Here is a 15,559-nt window from a genome sequence, read left to right as displayed (position 1 = left end):
TTTACTTTTAGATTTGTGTGTATTGTTTGATATTACTGCACTGTTGAAGCTTGGAAAACTAGCATTTCACTACACCCGCAATTCATGATTCAAAATACACTCTGACATCTGAGCTACCTTTTTTGCAGGTGCATGGTAACAGTTGAATAAGATGACAAAAAAAGAAGAAACGAAGGCCTTGAGGCCGATACGTAAAGCTTATTAAAGAGCAGTGATACTAGCAAGAGCAGTGTGCGGGTTTCATTTTCTCTCCCACTACACAAACACATTAACACCTGCTAAATATGCGTACGCAACCAATACAATTTGATTTGCTTTTATAATATCGTATCGTGAGGTCCCTGGCAATTCCCAGCCCTATCAGGCATGTAGAAACGTGTTGTGTGGCATGACCAATGAATCCTTCAGGGGTTGATTCATTCAATTCAACCTTTGAATCTACTGAACTCAATGGAATGATCATACAATACATGAGTCATTTGACAGAAAGTAAGGCTACTGTATCTGTCACATCACATTATGCCTTCTCTTCTCCCCACAGTATTTTGTCTTTGACTTCCACGTCCCACCAGATGTCATGTTTGACAAGATCCTGAAGCTCTCAGTAAGTGGCTCGTCTACACGCACACACACAGACGTTCAATCGTTCTCTTTATAGTAACAGCCTTTGAGCATGAAATCAACATTTTATCCTTCTCCCACACACTCTTACTCCTTTCTCTCTCTCTCTCTCTCTCTCTCTCTCTCTCTCTCTCTCTCTCTCTCTCTCTCCTCTCCTCTCCTCTCCTCTCATCTCCTTTCCTCTCCTCTCTCTCACCAGGTGATCCACTCTAAGAACCTGCTGCGGAGTGGCACCTTAGTTGGAACTTTCAAGCTGGATGTTGGCACAGTCTACTCCCAGCCTGGTAAGTGGTAAGGTCCTGAGACTGGCACATGGGTGATGTTGATGGTTGCCGTGATCATATTTAGAATTATTTTAATTCCTGTAAGTGGTTGAAAGAATGGTTGATTTTTGGATTGATACCTGTCTGTCACAGAGCACCAATTCTACCACAAGTGGGCCACACTGTCTGACCCTGATGACATCACGGCCGGCTGCAAAGGTTACATCAAGTGTGACATCGCCGTGGTGGGGAAGGGGGACAACATCAAGACTCCCCACAAGGCCAACGAGACGGATGAAGACGACATAGAAGGGTAAGAGAATGTTTTATTCGGGCAATAGAATGTTGTAGAAGGGTTATACAATGTTTAGGGGGGTCAGGGGTTAAATAAAAAAGTCAGGAGAATGTTATCAAGGGGTTACGTTGAGACGAAATCAGGCGTACAACTGTTTGTCAACCTTTTGTTTCTGGTCAGGAACCTCCTTCTTCCGGAGGGTGTTCCCTTGGAGAGGCAGTGGGCACGATTCTACGTGAAGATCTACCGCGCTGAGGGCCTTCCCAAGATGAACACCAGCATCATGGCCAACGTTAAGAAGGCCTTCATAGGGGAGAACAGAGACCTGGTGGACCCCTACGTACAAGTGCTCTTCGCCGGACAGAGAGTAGGTCCACTACAGCCACCCACTACTCAGGAGGTCCTGACTTCTCCATACCGTGAACCTGAAACTGTCTTATTGAAACTGTCTGTTTTATTTCTTTACTTGATAAACAAAAGAGACAAATAGCATTACATAATGGATCACATTCCCATTATAAATACAGTATACATTTGCATAATATGAGGTGTCAGTGTAAGAGTTGAATGGGTGTCAATCCAGGCGTATGTTGATGTTATTTCCTCCAGGGGAAGACATCGGTCCAGAAGAGTAGTTATGAGCCGATCTGGAATGAGCAGGTGGTCTTCACTGAGATGTTTCCTCCGCTCTGCAAACGCATGAAGGTCCAGATAAGAGACTCCGACAAAGTCAATGACGTCGCCATAGGAACACACTTCATTGACCTGCGAAAGATCGCCAATGATGGTGACAAAGGTGAGGTCCTATCTGCCCCCAACCATAGCTCAAAAGTAGAATATTGCCAGGGCATCGGGTCAATCCAATCTTATTGTAGCACATTAGTCATTTTGGTAGTCAGTCGTTTTTACCAAGTCATTAGAGGGCTTTGACCCAAATGATTAAAGAAAGTCAACAATGGTTTGCTGCTCCTGCCCGACACCACTCAGGCAATAGCCTTTCTCAGGACCCTATTCTTTGTTGAATTCTCCTGTCATCCTCCATCCCTCCTCTCCTCCCCCAGGGTTCCTGCCCACCATGGGCCCAGCCTGGGTCAACATGTATGGCTCCACCCGCCAGTACACTCTGATGGATGAGCACCAGGACTTGAATGAGGGGCTGGGGGAAGGCGTGTCCTTCAGGGCCCGCCTCCTCATCTCCGTTGCCGTGGAGATCCTGGACACCACCTCCACTGAGATTGTAAGCTCCACCGAGGTGCAGGTGGAGCCTGTCTCTAACATCTCAGAGGTGAGTGCTGATTGGGTGGTGACTATTCATTGGTTGCCATGTATGTCTGAGGTGAGTGCCATTGGCTTTTCCTTTCAAAAGGGAGTGTACATTGGCTGGCTGTCATTGACTCACACCTCACACTGCAGTACTATGTTCAAACTTTCCATTATATTTACCTTACATGACCTTTCTCATCCCCATTCATTATGATTATGAAGCATAGGACTATTGGGAGAAACTGCCAAACTATTGAGTATCCCCAAATCTTTTCAGTTAAGATACATAAAACCCGACGCGTCTTCAGCTTTGCCCTTTGACCCTGCCTATGACTTCCTGACCTCGCCGTAAACAGTCAGTGGTTAGATGTCTCCATTCTGTTGTTATACTGCATTGCATTGACATTATATTGCTGTTAAAGTTGTTAGCTGGCCGTTAGGGAAATCAGTTAGCAGTGTTACCCCAGGCTAAACATTAGCTTTCCCAACTGTCCCCTAGCTGTCTCTTTGTTTAGCTAATGCCTCCCTAATGTCTCCCTTGGGTGCAGTAAGTTGTTTATATCAGTTTGACTATATGCCAGGTGCAGGTGTAGCTATCACCCCTTAGCCTATAGGAGAGGGAGAGAGATTAACGAGGCAAACCCTAACGTGCTCAACATCTCCATCAGTACTAAAAAAATACATTGTTTGATTAAAAAGAAAAACCTGTGTGTCGGTAACTGAGACTGTATTTGTTTATTTAGCATACTGTGTGTGTGAGTTTAAGGTCAAATGGGGGTTGGTTCTACCTTTAATTTGTATTCGGTTGTTTACTTTGTCTTCTTCATTCTGTCGTTCAGAGTGTTACAGGGAAAATAGAGGAATTCTTCCTGTTTGGTTCCTTCCTGGAGGCCACCATGATCGACAGGAAGATCGGCGATAAGCCAATCAGCTTCGAGGTCACAATAGGTAAGTACTACACTCAAGGGTATACAGTAATAACTTCTCATAAGTATTTGTCTAAAAAGAGAGTACTCAATGATTTGTATGTTTGGCATGTAAATAACACAAACAATAACACAACCATACAATTCTACTACTTTATTTTCCCCATTTTCTTCTCCCAGGCAACTACGGCAACCAGATAGATGGAGTGAGCAAGCCCTCGGCAGCTAAGAAGAAGAAGAAAGAGGGAGGAGGAGGAGGAGGAGGAGAGAGTGATGAGGAGGAGTCAGAGCTGATCCAGCAGAACTCCAGTGAGGACGAGGCAGATGATAATGGGGACCTGGTGTCTGTGTCCTCCTCCCCACCCATGAAACCTGTCATAACAGACAGGTCAGAGGGGCAGGGGTTCAAGGGTCAGGGGTCATCAGTGGTGGTTTGGTCATGTTCCGTTAGTTCCTCCTGGGTCACCCCTAAAGCCTTAGTTCTGCTTAGAAATATTGTTTTGCTGATGGGGTGTCACAACTCAAAAAAAGTCAGTATACCACTTGGTCTTCTTTATTCATAGAATAAGATACAGTATGTATACCAAAATACTCTAACATAAGATAATGGAGATTAAAAAAATAATAACATGGTGCACGGTACAACATGAAAAAAAAGAGAGATATGAAAGAAATCAGTTTCCATTGATCTCATTCTCTGAGGCACTCTGATAATGTCAACTCTCTTCCTCTCCCCTGTCAGATAAGAGTTGACAGGATCACATCTGTTCTACACAGCCTAGAAAAGGTTGTTTAATTTGATTTGTGCCCAACTTTAGGAACTACTTCCACCTGCCCTACTTTGAGAAGAAGCCGTGTATCTACATCAAGAGCTGGTGGCAGGACCAGAGGAGAAGACTTTACAACTCCAACATCATGGACAAGATCGCTGACAAACTGGTCAGTAATCACTCATGTTAAATGTGCACCATTGTGCAGGATAATATGTTAATTCATCCCAAATAACTCAAGGTATTACATTCTTAGAAAAAGGGGTTCCAAAAATGGTTCTTTGGCTGTCCCCATAGGAGAACCCTTTTTTGGTTCCAGGGAGAACCCTTTTTGGTTCCACATAGAACCCTTTTGGGTTCCATGTAGAACCCTCTGTGGAAAGGGTCCTACATGGAACCCAAAAGGGATCTACCTGGAACCAAAAATGGTTCTTCAAAGTGTTTTCCTATGGGAACAGCCGAAGAACCCTTTAAAGTTCTCGATGGCACCTTTTTTTCTAAGAGTATATTGTATCTGATGCCCTTGTTTGTGTATTGTGTCTGACAGGAGGAGGGTCTGAATGATGTGCAGGAGATCATCAAGACAGAGACAGCCTATCCAGAGCGCAGACTCAGAGGGGTGCTGGAGGAACTCAGCACTGGCTGCAAGTGAGATAACATTACTGCTACGACAACCATAATCAATTCATAATTACTTGTTTATTTTTTTTTACCTTTAACTCTGCATTGTTGGAAAAGGACCTGCAAGTAAGCCTTTCACTGTTAGTCTACACCTGTTGTTTAGTAAGTATTTGACAAATAGCATTTGATTTGATTTTGATTTGATCCTATTATGCAAAGTATCTTCTTTAAGTGTCTCTGTGTTTTCGCTTTCAGTCGTTTCGTCACTTTGGCCAACAAGGACCAGAACCAGGCAGGCAGAACCAAACTGGACAAAGAGAGACTCAAGTCCTGCATGAGAGAGATGGTACAGCGCTGCTCTGAGAGAGTGATGGAGAGAGTTGCTATGGTTATGGATCTATCCTTATGCAGCAGAGGGTGGGAATGTGTATAATGTCATGTCCTTCTCTATAGGAGAGCATGGGCCAGCAGGCCAAGCTGATTCGCTCCCAGGTGAAGAGGAACACAGTGAGAGACAAACTGAAGATGGTTCAGAACTTCCTGCACAGGCTACGTTTCCTTGCCGACGAGGTACAGATTCTGTTACACTCAACTTTATTTATAACACATTCCAGGTGCATCGACAGAGCAATTGATAGAGAGAGCACAGGCAACCTCAGAAAAACATTCAGCAACCTCCCGCCAGTGGATCCTAACTCTCCCTTATATAAAACACTAGCTTACTAATAACCAATCGCTTGTACAGTTAAGAGCACCACTGTGAACTCATAAAATGCCCTTCACTGTTGAAATATTGTGCGTCCTTGTGGATATCAATGTCATTTATGTTACGCCCAGGAATTTCAGCCTGTATTGACCACTATGTGGGTGTCAATAACACTTTGAACCTGTATCCCCTGTGCCCTCCAGCCCCAGCACAGTATCCCAGACGTGTTTATATGGATGATGAGTAGCAACAAGCGTATCGCCTACGCCCGCATCCCCTCCAAAGACATCCTCTACTCCATCGTAGACGAGGAGACAGGCAAGGACTGTGGCAAGGTCAAAGCTGTCTTCCTCAGGGTATGTGAAGCTTCTGTGGTTCTCTCCACCCTCTACTTCTTCTTCCAGGGATGCCTGCATGACACAATCAAGGCAGGAGCATTGGAAACACACAAATAAAAGTACCACAAACACAACAAAAAAACAACAACACATCCCTCAGTAAAGCGTACCTCTAACGACAATGCGGATTGCCAGAAAGGCACCAACGCGTCCAACTGTAGGGTATTGAGAAGACTATTTATGTAAGTTAGGTACAAAATTTAAAGAGTGACCGGGTACGGTCTCTCGTATAGGTTAGTAACAATGTTAGGTAATGTGGCCGTTTTTGCAAAAAGGGATTTATAAATGTACAGAATGCAGTGTCAGAGAGGGCCAGCCTACTTTCTGGTAGAGAATGAAGTGATGAGTGCAAAACCTGTGATAAAACAATGAGCTGATGAAAGTCCGTTTACGTTAGCATTTGCTGTTGTATGTCTGTGACGTTGCGACTCTAGAACCCACGCTAAGATGAAAATGTTACTATAGCTGACGAAAGTTACAAAAATGTCTCTGTAACGTCGCTGTAACGTTTGTGTCCCCAGCTGCCTGGTAAGAAGGGGTTTGGTCCAGCCGGGTGGACAGTGCAGGCTAAGATGGAGATGTACCTGTGGCTGGGCCTCAACAAACAAAGGAAGGACTTCCTGTCTGGCCTGCCCAACGGCTTTGAAGAGAACAAGGCTCCCAGGACAGGCTCGTGTCTGCAGTCTTTACCCCCTATCAGTCTGGTTTATAACAGTAAGTCTGTCTACAATCTGTGACCCCTACAGCACTGTATACTGTAGCTAAAGTAGGTAAGTACCCACTGGGCACACACTGGTTGAATCAACATTGAACCAATGTGGAATAGGCGTTGAATTGACGTGTCCAGTGGGTAGTTGCTTTAAAAGCCAAGTTTTATAGTTACACATTCCCTCTACCCATTTATTGAAGTACGTACTCAAGTGTTGGTGGCTCACAACTGTGTATGTTGTCTCATCTCTGTGTCCTTTCTCTGCTCTCCTGTGTATCTGAGTGTTGTCTCATCTCTGTGTCCTCTCTCTGCTCTCCTGTGTATCTGAGTGTTGTCTCATCTCTGTGTTCTCTCTCTGCTCTTCTGTGTATCTGAGTGTTGTCTCATCTCTGTGTCCTCTCTCTGATTTCCTGTGTATCTGAGTGTTGTCTCATCTCTGTGTCCTCTCTCTGCTCTCCTGTGTATCTGAGTGTTGTCTCATCTCTGTGCCCTCTCTCTGCTCTCCTGTGTATCTGGGTGTTGTCTCATCTCTGTGTTCTCTCTCTGCTCTCCTGTGTATCTGAGTGTTGTCTCATCTCTGTGTCCTCTCTCTGGGCTGCAGTGAAGCAGGTATTCCAGCTGAGGGCTCACATGTACCAGGCCAGGAGTCTGTTTGCTGCAGACAGCAGTGGCCTGTCAGACCCCTTCGCCAGGGTCTTCTTCTCCACACACAGCCAGGTCACTGAGGTAAGAGAGAGGGTGTGCGTGAGAGTGTGCGTACGTGTGTGTGTGTGCTGGTGTGAGTTCTTTAAAACTTTTATTTAACAAATATTTTTCAAGGGAGACCTGTTGTGTGTTTCTAGGTCCTGAGTGAGACTCTGTGCCCTACGTGGGATCAGCTGCTGGTGTTTGATGATGTTGAGCTGTTCGGGGAGGCCGGCGAGCTACGAGACGACCCACCTATCATTGTGGTAGAGGTCTACGACCAGGACACTGTGGTACGACCCTAGAGATAGAGGGAGAGGGGGGACCTATCATTGTGGTAGAGGTCTATCTATACCCATAGAGAAGCAATTGTTTTGTGGGATTTAAAGGATACGAGGACTCAAAGTACTGTGAGATCTGTGATCCCAACACGGTGTTTGTCCATATGTCCTGACTGTGTATCTGTTCTTGTCTTCATTTACCATGTTCCTCCTGTACCTCCTCCTGTACCTCCTCATTTGGTGGATGCTGTTGGGGCTAAGTAGAGTGTGAACGCTTGAAGTAGCGCCTCTCCTGCTTTGGGCTTCTGTTTGCGTAGCAATGTAGCTAGTTAGCGGAGTCATACAAGAGGCAGGACAGGCTATTTTGAAAGGCCCTTCCCAAACTAGGTTTACCATCTGTCCATGATGTAGCCATAAGCATGGTCCTCTTGCATTCCTCCGGTAGTGGTTGAAGTTAGTAGTTGTAGACACGGTTGTGTTGTGACAGCTGAAACAGTAGTTGATTAGTTTGGTTAAAGTGTTTACTCTAATAGTCATGCATGCTTCTCATAAACTGATGGAACCCATAGGGGTATGGCCCCTAGTATGACTTCTTTTAAGTATTTTGTTAGTCTTACAGTCGCATCTTCTCTGAATAGTCCCCGCTTTTTACACTGTTTTCAGCATTACCTCTGTGCTTACACTGACCCCCAGTGGACATGACAGGAAGTACACCCCAGAAACGTTTCTAACTTTGTTTTTCTTTCTACCGTTGGTGGCATCCAGGGCAAGGCAGAGTTCATTGGTCGTACGTTTGCTAAGCCCATCACTAAGATGTGTGACGAGCACTACGGACCCCCGAGGTTCCCCCCTCAGCTAGAGTACTACCAGATCTACCGTGGTAACTCTACCGCCGGTGACCTACTGGCTGCCTTCGAGCTGCTACAGGTAAGCTGATCACACATGCACGCACATAGACACATGTGAACACACACACACACACACACACACACTAGGAAACTAACACATAACAAGGACACACTGAGAGCATGCCAGCGACAAGCATGAAAAGAGTTTAAAAATACACACCCGACGCACAAGCAAGAAGTTATTGGACAAATGAATCACGTAGAGAATGATATTCTACCGATTTACTAAATGCGTGGAATATGCAACTACTGAACAGTTGTGCACACCCTTACGCACGGAACACAGTCACTAGCTAACTCTTCAGCAAATCTAGAAAAGAAAGGTCTCTCTCTCTCTCTCTCTCTTTCCTTTTCTTCATCTGCCTGTTACCCATTTCCATTTCATCTAATTGTCTGTCCTCTCCTTCTTCCTCTATGCCTCTTCTCCCCTACTCCCACCGTCTCCTAATCCCACGCCCACCCTGTGGTCCCTTGACCCTCCTTCCTCCTCTTTTCTCCCTCTGTCCCTCACTGAACCTCGCCCTACGACCCCTACATTGTGCCCTCCAACCTACATACTCCGGTATCCTGCCCCTGCTCTGCAGATTCCCTATGACCATGAGGAGATCAGGAGGGCTCTGATTGCTGTCCATGACTTTGCAGTTCCTCAGATTAAGGTGCTCTTTTCACTCTTCTGCTCATCCCTCTATGGTTACTCTCTGGTTCTCACTCTAAGTGTTCTTCTGCCAATAGAAGCTGGTGGGAGGAGATATAGGAGGACAGGCTCATTGTAACAGCTGGAATGGAATTAATGAAACGTATCAAACTTATTAATTATATAGAAACCACATGTTTGACTCAATTCCATTTATTCCATTATAGCCATGACAATGAGCCTGTCCTATAGCTCATCCCACCAGCCTCCTCCGTCTTCTGCTATGTTTTATTCTATAAAGGTGCTTTTCTCCCTTTCTGCCCCATCCATCTCTATTCAGTGTCTTGCTCTGTAACGATTCTCTCTAACGTCTGTACCTCTGCAAAACTAGGAAGAGAATCCAGGCCAAACTAGGAAGCCAAACTAAAAACTTCAGACAAACTAAGTCCTAAGTCCAAAAACTAAGTTTCAACAGCTTCAGCTGGGTCACTTTTCTCTCGGAATACTGATGCTGACTGTGTTGTATATCAATTTGTACATTTCTACATGTATAATTTGTATATGTTTTTCAGTTTTTTTGAATACTTAGTGACAGTTGTTTTGTTTGTTTTATTTGTTAATTTTTTTTAACCTGGTATTTCCAGCATTATCCACTAGGTTTGCTGCTGGTCCTCTCTAATGGACTTGAAAGATGTACCGTAGCTAAAAATGGGTCAATTAGGGGCAGTTTAAGGGGAGATAATAGTATAATGGTTAAGGTGTTGGCTTGACAGGCTTGATAGTCACTGGACCCGGGTTCGAGTCCCGGCAGGGGATACCCCCAAATCCCTTATAACATACTTCCATGGTTGGTTTCAATTACTGTTGGTGGAATTAAATTCCTCTGTTTTAATACCCAATTAAAATCAAACACTCTGTCAATTCATAAGAATTTGTATGACCCTTATTTGTATAAAATGGACAGAGCCCAGTCTTAAAGTCAATCAGCAGCGTTTATTCACGAGAGTACTGCCCATTACACATTTTACCACAGGTTATAAACTGAAAATGACGTCATTAGTTTCAGTACTAGCCCGTCTCATCTCCTCTCCAGTACAATGGCTGTATGGTTCTCACATGTCTCTCCCTATTAAGATAATATATGACCTAGCCAAGGTCAGCTTGTGTAGATAAGCCTTCTAGCCAGACTGGCTATAAGTTCATTCATTTCTACCATGGTACAGACAGTCATTGTTCTAATTCTTGATTATATTTACACACATTATATTCAGTACTAGGATTAAAAAGAAAATTCATACATATACAGTAACATAATAGTATTCTGATTAGTACATATACAGTAACATAATAGTATTCTGATTAGTCAGTCCTGATTGAAATGTATACATAATTAGTCATCATTGAAAAAAATTCCCTTAACAATTACTCTTCCCTTAACCTGCCCCTAATTGACCCCTTTTTAGCTACAACTTCCGAGTCCATTAGAGAGGATCAGCTTGAGCAAAGTAAGGTGTAGAATCACTGATCTACAAATAGTCATCCCTGCTAAATAATAGGCTTTGTGCAATTAAGTTTATTACAGTTACTCCTCCCCTGGCTTACCATACACTCGCGCACAACCACACATTGATTGATTGATTTTGGATTTTCGACCTGCAGCAAACCAAGTGGATAATGCTGGAAATACCAGTCAATCATTTTTTTTAAACAACCAAAACAACTGGCCCTGTGTATACTGTATGTGGCACAGCGGTCTAAGGCATTGCATCTCAGTGCAATAGGCGTCACTTCAGTCCCTGGTTTGAATCCAGGCTGTATCACATCCGGCCGTGATTGGGAGTCCCATAGAGCGGTGCACAATTGACCCAGTGTTGTCCGGGTTTGGCCGGGGTAGGCCGCCATTGTAGATAATAATTTGTTCTTAACTGACTTTCCTAGTTAAGGTTAAAACATTTGTTTTTTTTACAAATAACCCCAATTCTCTTCCCTGAGTAGATTGGGCAAGGGGGGAGGGCGGAGCTTCCTGCCATCAATGGTCCGACAGACTCAGACCGTGGACCCATCCTCCCTGTGCCAATGGGCATCAGACCTGTCCTAAGCCGTTATCGCATAGAGGTGAGACAACACTCTATGACTAGGGTACAGAACTCCGAGAGGGCACTAAAACTACAAATAGGGGGATGGTATCCCAAACTAGAGGACAAAGAGAAGGTACCCCAACACTAGACACTTAAAGGAGGAGGAACTCCCTCATTACTGAGTCCAAGAAGTGGAGATCCTGTAAGGGAAACTAAAGGGAACCCCAAAACAAGTTATTCATAAGTGTGTTAGATGCGGAACCCTCAAATGAGTTGTAGATCTGGGGGGGTGCTGCTCAAATGGTCTGATCCAGTGTGATGGGTTTTGGTCCAGGTTCTGTTCTGGGGCCTGCGGGATCTGAAGAGGGTGAATTTGGCCCAGGTGGACAGACCCAGGGTGGACATAGAGTGTGCAGGGAGAGGAGTCCAGTCTGCACTCATCGTGAACTTCAAAAAGAACCCCAACTTCAGCACACTGGTCAAGTGGTTCGAGGTGGTGAGTAGAACCTGGTCAAATCTTGATGGCCTTTCAGAGAGTGAAAGACAACAGATACTGTACTGTACATAGAAAATAGATTCCAGATGTTTAAACCTTAGATCAGGGCAACTTCATACCACCTAGTCCTAACTCGATATGTGACCCCCTGACCTTTGCCCCCATGGCATCATCAGGACCTGCCAGAGAACGAGCTGCTCCACCCTCCTCTTAACATCCGGGTAGTGGACTGCAGGGCGTTTGGCCGATACACCCTGGTGGGTTCCCACGCCGTCACCAGCCTACGACGCTTCATCTACAGCCCCCCAGACAAGACGCAAAACAACTGGGCCAGCGCAGGTAGACCTACTCACACTATGCAAGACACTTTTCTAGTACTTTCTATTCCTATTACAAGATTTTACATTTTTGTATTGTTCAGGGGAATCCAATACCATGTATTCATACTATTTGAGTATATACTGGACATTTGGTGATATACTGTATATTCTCTGAGTCTAATATTCCATATTCTTTTCAACTGTTTCTGATTTCCTCTCAGACCTGTGTGAATATGAATGTGCTTTACTTATTTTGAAGCTTTCTGCGCTTGCCTTTTCCCACTCCTGCTCTCCTGCTCTCTCTCTCTCTGTCTGTCTGTCTCTCTCTCTCTCTCTCTCTCTCTCTCTCTCTCTATGTCTGTCTGTCTCTCTCTCTCTGTCTCTCTCTCTCTGTCTTCTCTCTCTCTCTGTCTGTCTCTCTCTCTCTCTCTCTCTCTCTCTCTCTCTCTCTCTCTCTCTCTCTCTCTCTCTCTCTCTCTCTCTCTCTCTCTCTCTCTCTCTCTCTCTCTCTCTCTCTCTCTCTCTCTCTCTCTCTCTCTCTCTCTCTCTCTCTCTGTCTCTCTCTCTCTGTCTCTCTCTCTCTCTGTCTCTCTCTCTGTCTCTCTCTCTCTCTGTCTTTCTCTCTCTCTCTCTCCTATTCCTCCTCGGTCACACCCCTGACCCCACTCCAGCTAGACTGATGAATGGCTACATGGTCCTGACCAACGGGGGGTCCCAATCTCGCCCCTCCTCCCTTTACTCCCGCACCCTGCCCCGCACCCTCTCTCACCCCACAGGTGATGTCATAGTCAACATGGATGCCAACCCCTCAGTCAGGAAAATGGACACGGTGGTGAAGTTAGATGCTGTAAGCTTTGGCACGCATGTCTCAGATTTTTTTAATCTCTTTTGATTTTTGAAAAGGACAGAAGTAGAGATGCACTCAAGGACTGAAATTGAGGTTCATAGCTTTTACACCTCTGGTGCTGTGTGTGGTGTAAAACAAAGATTTTTTGTGTGTGTTTTATATTGAAATATTTTGCATTTTCATTTGTGTGTAATTTGGTGCCGTTTTGTGTGACCCTCTCCCTGTAGTCGTCTGATGCAGTAATTAAAGTTGATGTGGTAAGTGGTATGGATCTGTCCCTCCTCATTTGAAAGAGCTTCACCATGTGGACAGACATCAATTGCCACTTGTAACATTTATTTACTATGCCAGGTAGCACTTTTGGTCGTTTGTTCAGACTCTCTCTCTCGTATCTGCAGAATGAGGAGGAGAAAGAAGAGAAGAAGAAGAAGAAGAAGAAAAAGAAGGGAGAGGTGGAGGAGGATGATGAGACCGACGAGAGAATGCTGGACTGGTGGTCCAAATATTTTGCTTCCATAGAGACACTGATGGAGGTGAGAGATCTATTATAATCTATTATATTGCTTTTTGTTCCGTCTAGTAGGAATATGGTTATATTCTGGAAATAGTGTTTGAGTAGTTCCAATTAGACTACTAGAGTGTCCTAGAATAAAGTCAGTTCTATGTGTGTGTTTTGGGAATAATCCTGATCTTTTCCCAGATCCTCAGGGCCCAGGAGGCAGCGCTGGCTGAGGCCGAGGAGAGGGAGGAGCAGGAGATAGCAGCAGAGGGAGCAGGTACAACGGTCTCTCAGGATGACTTACCGTGTCTCTCAGAACGACAGGATTCTGTTTAAGCTCTAAATAGTGGATAAGAATGGGAGCAGTGGATGGCTGTGATGTGTGCTTTTATAGATGGATGCTATAGGATCAGAGTGTCTATCTCTGCCTGCTTGCGGTCTGGTGGAGTGGGCACCAGTTGAGTTGATAATGTGAAGGCATTGTATGCATTGCACACCATCATCACTCGCCTCCTTCATCCCTAGGACCCCCCCCATCCGATTACCCCCGCCCATCTCCACCTAAATTAGAAGGAAAGCATGACTCCATATCAAATCATGTATATAAATCTATACATCTACTAGCATGTAGCATGAACTCAATTTTAAATAAAAATGGAAAAAAAAAACATAAATTATTAATGTCTTGTTTACCGAGTTCCTGTTAAGACATTCTCCCAGAATTTGAATAAAGGATGAGGTGGCTCTTGTGATAACAAATATGTTCCATTTGAAATTACTCATGATGGCATAGATATCAGTTGCCATGGCAATGGATGGCCAGAGGGGTCAGATGTCAACTTTCATGTTGATTGATATCTGGGGTGCTGTAACGTGTCCATCCCTTCGCTCCACTCAACTCCCCTCCCCTCCCCTGCCCCCTGCCACCTCCACTCCCCCTTCTCCACTCCTTTCCCTCGCTCCACCCTCAGATATCAAACCTGATGACCTCCCTGTAAAAGGCTCCAAGGGGAAGGAGAAGAGCCGAGACAAGAGCAGGAACAAGGACAAGAAGAAGAGTCACCATGCAGGAGAGGGGACAGAGAAACGCCCCAGCAAACCCAAAGTGAACGAGCTACTGGTCAGTAGGCATTCGAGATTCCACTGGGCACAAACATACACACCCCTTGCTCTTCAGAGGGTTTCTGATACCTGTGTGTGTGTGTGTGTGTGTGTGTGTGTGTGTGTGTGTGTGTGTGTGTGTGTGTGTGTGTGTGTGTGTGTGTGTGTGTGTGTGTGTGTGTGTGTGTGTGTGTGTGTGTGTGTGTGGATCCACAAGAGTAGTAAACTAACAAAAAGTTGACCAACTGGGGACATTTTATTAGTCCCCACAAGGTTAAATACTATTTCTAGGGGGTTTAGGGTTAAGGTTAGAATTAGTGTTAGGATTAGAATTAGGTTTAGGGTTAGGAGCTAGGGTTCGTTTTAGGGTTAAGATCTAGGGTTAGGTTTTTGGGTTAGGTTTTGGGGTTAAGGTTAGGGTAAGGTTAGGGGTTAGGGAAAGTAGGATTTTGAACGGGACTGAATTGTGTGTCCCCACAATGTCAGTTATAAAACTGTGTGTGTGTGTGTGCGTGCGTTTGTACTTTCCAGGTGTACAACAAGGAGTTGGAGGCAGAGTATGATAACTTTGAGGACTGGCTCCACACCTTCAACTTGTACAGAGGGAAGGCAGGGGACGACGATGAAGCAGCCCTGGATGACGACAGGATCGTGGGCAGATTCAAGGGCTCCATGTGCATGTACAAGCTGCCTCTGTCTGAGGAGATCACCCGGGAGGCGGGCTTCGACCCTAACATGGGCATGTTCCAGAGCATTCCACACAATGACCCAATCAATGTGCTGGTGCGAGTCTTCGTGGTCAGGGTGAGTAACAGCCTAGACTCTAACCCCTGACCATAAACCAAACCTTTGTTGCTCTAAAGCATAGCGACCTAGTCATGTGTTCTCAGTCAACTATTTTTTTTTTTTTTTTTTTGGGGGGGGTAAAATAAGGTTTCAAAAGATTTTAAGAATAAATGAATGAATAAAAACCTGAACTATACCACATTCTTCAACTTTCTGTTCCAGGCCACAGACCTCCATCCTGCTGATGTCAATGGGAAAGCGGACCCCTACGTCGTCATCAAACTGGGCAAGTCAGAGCTGAAGGATAAAGAGAACTATATCTCCAAACAGCTCAACCCTGTCTTTGGCAAGTG

The 15,559-nt window shown here is 44.9% G+C and overlaps 1 protein-coding gene across 6 annotated transcripts in view; it reads left to right on the top strand.

Annotated features, from left to right (window-relative positions):
- The window catches only part of LOC112232964 (otoferlin-like), a 142,387-nt gene that overhangs the window by 112,065 nt on the left and 14,763 nt on the right, over positions 1 to 15,559 (top strand). For 5 of the 6 annotated variants that reach the window (XM_042321877.1, XM_042321876.1, XM_042321872.1 and 2 more), the window contains exons 10-37: positions 542 to 604; positions 821 to 905; positions 1,038 to 1,197; positions 1,360 to 1,546; positions 1,789 to 1,975; positions 2,241 to 2,464; positions 3,282 to 3,390; positions 3,549 to 3,756; positions 4,187 to 4,307; positions 4,686 to 4,786; positions 5,015 to 5,105; positions 5,213 to 5,329; positions 5,669 to 5,821; positions 6,385 to 6,577; positions 7,174 to 7,298; positions 7,415 to 7,549; positions 8,303 to 8,464; positions 9,030 to 9,101; positions 11,075 to 11,194; positions 11,492 to 11,653; positions 11,830 to 11,992; positions 12,645 to 12,820; positions 13,048 to 13,077; positions 13,219 to 13,353; positions 13,521 to 13,596; positions 14,291 to 14,439; positions 14,952 to 15,224; positions 15,429 to 15,556. In XM_042321877.1, coding sequence (XP_042177811.1) covers positions 542 to 604; positions 821 to 905; positions 1,038 to 1,197; positions 1,360 to 1,546; positions 1,789 to 1,975; positions 2,241 to 2,464; positions 3,282 to 3,390; positions 3,549 to 3,756; positions 4,187 to 4,307; positions 4,686 to 4,786; positions 5,015 to 5,105; positions 5,213 to 5,329; positions 5,669 to 5,821; positions 6,385 to 6,577; positions 7,174 to 7,298; positions 7,415 to 7,549; positions 8,303 to 8,464; positions 9,030 to 9,101; positions 11,075 to 11,194; positions 11,492 to 11,653; positions 11,830 to 11,992; positions 12,645 to 12,820; positions 13,048 to 13,077; positions 13,219 to 13,353; positions 13,521 to 13,596; positions 14,291 to 14,439; positions 14,952 to 15,224; positions 15,429 to 15,556 — 3,905 coding nt within the window. The remainder of the gene's footprint in view (positions 1 to 541; positions 605 to 820; positions 906 to 1,037; positions 1,198 to 1,359; positions 1,547 to 1,788; positions 1,976 to 2,240; positions 2,465 to 3,281; positions 3,391 to 3,548; positions 3,757 to 4,186; positions 4,308 to 4,685; positions 4,787 to 5,014; positions 5,106 to 5,212; positions 5,330 to 5,668; positions 5,822 to 6,384; positions 6,578 to 7,173; positions 7,299 to 7,414; positions 7,550 to 8,302; positions 8,465 to 9,029; positions 9,102 to 11,074; positions 11,195 to 11,491; positions 11,654 to 11,829; positions 11,993 to 12,644; positions 12,821 to 13,047; positions 13,078 to 13,218; positions 13,354 to 13,520; positions 13,597 to 14,290; positions 14,440 to 14,951; positions 15,225 to 15,428; positions 15,557 to 15,559) is intronic. The other variant, XM_042321875.1, reaches the window with a different exon arrangement.

Source organism: Oncorhynchus tshawytscha, linkage group LG05 (assembly GCF_018296145.1).
Source record: "Oncorhynchus tshawytscha isolate Ot180627B linkage group LG05, Otsh_v2.0, whole genome shotgun sequence".
NCBI classification, from domain to species: domain Eukaryota; kingdom Metazoa; phylum Chordata; class Actinopteri; order Salmoniformes; family Salmonidae; genus Oncorhynchus; species Oncorhynchus tshawytscha.
This window is presented reverse-complemented; position numbering and strand designations above follow the sequence as displayed.